This window comes from Cyprinodon variegatus, unplaced genomic scaffold (genome assembly GCF_000732505.1).
Source record: "Cyprinodon variegatus isolate N-32 unplaced genomic scaffold, C_variegatus-1.0 Scaffold910, whole genome shotgun sequence".
Lineage (NCBI taxonomy): Eukaryota > Metazoa > Chordata > Actinopteri > Cyprinodontiformes > Cyprinodontidae > Cyprinodon > Cyprinodon variegatus.
In genome coordinates this window covers 207,893-212,676 of record NW_015151363.1, presented here as the reverse complement: position 1 = coordinate 212,676, position 4,784 = coordinate 207,893, and the positions used below count along the sequence as shown (strand labels likewise).

Genomic DNA, 4,784 nt, shown 5'->3' with positions numbered 1-4,784 from the left:
TAAACTTATTGCGTGGCCGCGAAATACTACTTCGCGGCCACGCAATAAGTTTAACGTGCGCACGAAAATCGCAAATCGCGCGCGCCTTAGACCTTAGAGAAGGCAGTCGGTCTCCGCCAGTCATGTGACATTTGTTGCTAAGACGCCATTTTAGGTGGAAAAGGCCGCGAAATACTACTTCGTGGCTACAATTAAACATTTTTTTTTGTCCATGTCATCAGAGGGGCTCCGTACAAATCTGATGTGGCCCCAATTTAAAACTGATCCTGTCAGAATAGGGCAAATCTAATCTGACCACTAGAGGTCACTAAAGTGCCACAGAAACCTTAACAGGCTGAGCGTTGAGTTGAACCTCCATCTTCATCTGTAGTAAGACAGATTTTATAGAAACTAATTAGTTTTAATATATAACCTCAGATCATTTAATTATTAAAACTCATATCTGAATGAAGATGTGACCTCTGGATGCTGTAAAAGCTGTTAATCACATCCATTAAAGTTCCTTTCTATGTCAGCTTGACCATCTGAACACAGAGTTAAAACCAGCCTGAAGTTTGTTTATCCAAATTCATTGATGATATTCAATCAAACAATAACAACCAGGAGCTGATTCCAGATCAGCAGCTGATTCCAGATCAGCAGCTGATTCCAGATCAGCAGCTGATTCCAGATCAGCAGCTGATTCCAGATCAGCAGCTGAAACATACTCTTTGGCTTTGAGCTCCGGCAGATCCAGGTACCAATGCTCGTCGCTGATGATCCTTTTCTCATCCTCTTCCAGCTGCTTCTTTGTCTCAGCATCCAACCCTCTTTGCATGAACTGGGGAACAGAGAGAGAGAGACATCTGTTAGTGCAAAATGCCCGGAATAAAGTCTCAGATAAAACATTTATGATCCCTAAAACCTGTGGAACCTGAATTCATTTACTAAAGAACCAGTTAAAGCTGCATCCTCTGGCTGCCGTTCAGTAGGATGGATCTCAGGTTAATACTCTGGATGTCAGAATCTGAATATATCTGATCAATATCACAGGTTCTGAACTGTTTTGTGTTTTAATTCAGGCCACGTGTCAGAAATATTTATGTTAACATTTATTTTCAAATAATCATCAGTTTTTATTTGCTCGTGGAATCCTAACAATCACACCCTGATTGTGAGTCAGTCCTCCAAACATGGTTATTAACTGTCCTCCTTTGCACAGATGGTCACTGATTGGCTTTTTACTAGTGATGATGCACCAACGCCGATGCGTCGAGCCCGTAGAGCAAAACACTGTATAGGCATGCGTGACATTTCTAGAAAGTCATGTGACAGATACAGGAGGTCTTTTTAACCGACTGACTCACTAAACTGTATTTAAAGACGTATCTGTCAACATAAGGCATCTGCTTAAAAAAATAAATAAATGTCAAGAGCAGCGTAAAAGGAATAGGAACGTTTCAGCGGTTGCATTTTTATTATCATTTTCTCGTTGTGTCATCCTTTTCCTCTCAGTTATCACTCAACTTATCTGAATAAAAGTTAATTTCAAATTTATGGGGAAACCAAGATTTTACTCCTGGAAGATCAGACTCTGTATTTAAACAAAGGGAATAGATCAAATTCAGGATTTATATCAAGCAAATTCAACTTATATGATGTCTTTTGAGGAATCCAGGCAAAAATTTTATTTAAATAGAAATTGATTTTATCTTCAGCTCAGTAGCTACATTAGAGAAAAAATATATATATATATATCCAAGCCCCCAAAATCTCATCTAAAAGACAGTATGAATACAGTTAACTCATACTGAAGGTTCCTGCAATACAAAAGGTTAACGCGAATCTATATTGCACCAGTCAATTTAAATGGCTATAATCCTAACATACTAGATATGTGTACAAAATGTTTATATGAAAAGGGGACTTTGTTTCATTTTATCTGGGAATACAGGAAAATGCAAAAATTTTGGAGCAATAAAACAAACTATAGAACATCTTCTCTCTAAAGATGTTGCACTAGATCCGGTTTTCCTAAATTTAGGTTTGTATCCAAAAAAATATTTGTTTACCACATGTGAACAATTATTGATTGATATGTGCCTACTACAAGCTAAAAGACTGATGGCACAATTCTGCAAGAAAACAACAGGAGCAGGTATCAAACAATGGCTGAAGACTTTACCCCTGGAACGCATAACACGCCTCCAAAAAGGGAAAAGCAAATTATTAAAAAGAAAAACATTTGGAGACCCTTCTGGAATTTTGTTGAAGGAGTGAACTTGTCTCAAGATGAAGAAGCCAGCTAAACACAAGATTAACCTTGGAGCATAAGATTAATCAAGGGAGCCTCAGAGATGGTCTGTCATCTTCTGTATACTTAAAGGAATTGATGCAAATATGTGTCTAAGTGGGCGTTCTGTTGTTGTTGATATTGGTTATAAGACAGATACAGCTGTAAAAAATATTGTTGGGGGGAAAATTCATTTAAAATTGACTCTTAGTTTATTTGCTGTTTTTACTGTACTTATTGTTTTAAAAATTGGATTAGAAATCCTTGTCCACAAGCATCCTCATTCACATTTTCCCTTACATTTTCACGTTATGATATATGTTTACATTATTTATTGGCTGCATTTAAAAAATATCAAATAAATTTTCAATTTAAACAGAAATGAAATAATACAATATAACCTACAATATTTTAATTATATCATCATATTAGGTCATCAAATCAATTCAGTTCAATCTGTCAAATCAGCTGCCTGTAGTGTCTTTAAATGTCCAGCAGGTGGCAGTATTGTGCGACACAGTCTCAAGGCTGTATCAATACAGTTTGGCTTCATGATGCCTCATTAACCATCACTACTTTTTACTGATAAAGACAGCTAATACAGTGACTTTAAAATAGATCGAGTCTGCATATAAGAAATTATGAGCTAAGTTTTTTTAAAGTAAGTTTTTTCTTTCACTCAGCTCTTTGCTAAAAAATTTAAACGTGGCATAAACCCAAAATATTACGTCGCTTTTGACATAAAACTGGACGATGTGTCATAAAATCTGTATATTAATATGTACAATCTGTAATGTGAAACATGCCACTGTGTATGGTGAGAATTTATGTATAGATAAATGCTAACTCTTACCTTCATCCTTAGCAGGTTTTTAGACAATCTCACGGAGTCACCAGCCATCTTTAAAGCGCGCTCGGGAGACAAAATTATTATAATTACTCTAAACTAACGAAACACAAAAAAANAATTCAGTTCAATCTGTCAAATCAGCTGCCTGTAGTGTCTTTAAATGTCCAGCAGGTGGCAGTATTGTGCGACACAGTCTCAAGGCTGTATCAATACAGTTTGGCTTCATGATGCCTCATTAACCATCACTACTTTTTACTGATAAAGACAGCTAATACAGTGACTTTAAAATAGATCGAGTCTGCATATAAGAAATTATGAGCTAAGTTTTTTTAAAGTAAGTTTTTTCTTTCACTCAGCTCTTTGCTAAAAAATTTAAACGTGGCATAAACCCAAAATATTACGTCGCTTTTGACATAAAACTGGACGATGTGTCATAAAATCTGTATATTAATATGTACAATCTGTAATGTGAAACATGCCACTGTGTATGGTGAGAATTTATGTATAGATAAATGCTAACTCTTACCTTCATCCTTAGCAGGTTTTTAGACAATCTCACGGAGTCACCAGCCATCTTTAAAGCGCGCTCGGGAGACAAAATTATTATAATTACTCTAAACTAACGAAACACAAAAAAAAAAATAATCAAATTAACTTGAATTATTGATGTTTATGAGCCAAGCTAACGACACGAGCTTAAGCACACGCCACTCAGTCGAATTAATCAATCCCCGGTCGCCGAGCAGCAGCAGCAGCAGTTAGTTTAATCGAACAGGATCTGCTTCCGGTTGTTCCTGTATGTGCAGCGCCCCCTCCTGGTGTGGAGGAGAAATAAATACGTTGATTCAACTTTAATTCTTTAAAGAGCAACTTACGTTTTGATCACTTGCATACCCCTTACAAATGGAAAAAGCAGCAAAGATACTGCTACATGGCTTTTTTTTCTTTATTTTTGATACTGCTACATGGCTGCACATCTTATTTTGGCATTTGACCATTTATTACCTACTGTAAGTTGAAAAAAAGGTAAAAAGCTAATTGAAAAGTTAAAAAGTTAATAAGCCTAGTTAAAAATAATATTTAGGTCTATAAACTAAAAAATGTATGTGCCAGTATCAGCATTAATGCCTCTAAGATTATGTTGTACCAAAAAAAAAAAAAGAAATTGAATTTCTTATAGGAGCACTTTTATTATTATTCTTAATATATTCATGCAAGTTTGCGTTTCTCATTATGAAATTGATATTAATTTTTGCCTTCAAAATATCCATGTCATTTGAATATTACAAAGGTAATAAGGTCTTGTCCTGAACTCCAGTAACACATGTGCCCTTTAAAGGGTAAAACCAGGAGAACTTCAGGTTTCTAACAACTGAATAAACTAAATGTAATTTGAAACTTTTAAAAAATTTCTCAGAAATTAGTCTTTTGATTTAAATTCTGACAGTTATTTAAAGCTTGTAGAGGCACCACTCTGAGGAATGTTGGAGCTCTTTCTGTTGCAAATGATGAAAATCTTCCTTTCTCAGCAAAGTGGCCTAGTGCTTAGAGCAGTGCGCTTGTGCTCTGAGAAGGTCACAAGTACCTCGTCCCAAAGCCTCCACTCTGGTTTCCTGAGCAAGACCCTTAAACTCCACACTGCTCCCTGGGCGCCGCACAATG

General features: G+C 36.1%; 1 protein-coding gene across 2 annotated transcripts in view; it reads right to left on the bottom strand.

Moving 5' to 3' along the window:
• The window catches only part of mphosph6 (M-phase phosphoprotein 6), a 6,770-nt gene extending 3,030 nt beyond the window's left edge, over positions 1–3,740 (bottom strand). Inside the window, exons 1-2 of one of the 2 annotated variants that reach the window (XM_015398077.1) lie at positions 3,649–3,740; positions 708–820 (exon numbers count right to left, since the gene is read on the bottom strand). In XM_015398077.1, the coding sequence (XP_015253563.1) occupies positions 708–820; positions 3,649–3,696 (161 nt within the window). In that variant the 5' untranslated portion in view covers positions 3,697–3,740. Of the gene's footprint in view, positions 1–707; positions 821–3,125; positions 3,202–3,648 lie in introns of those variants that run through there. The other variant, XM_015398076.1, reaches the window with a different exon arrangement.
• Between the last annotated feature and the right edge of the window lie 1,044 nt (positions 3,741–4,784).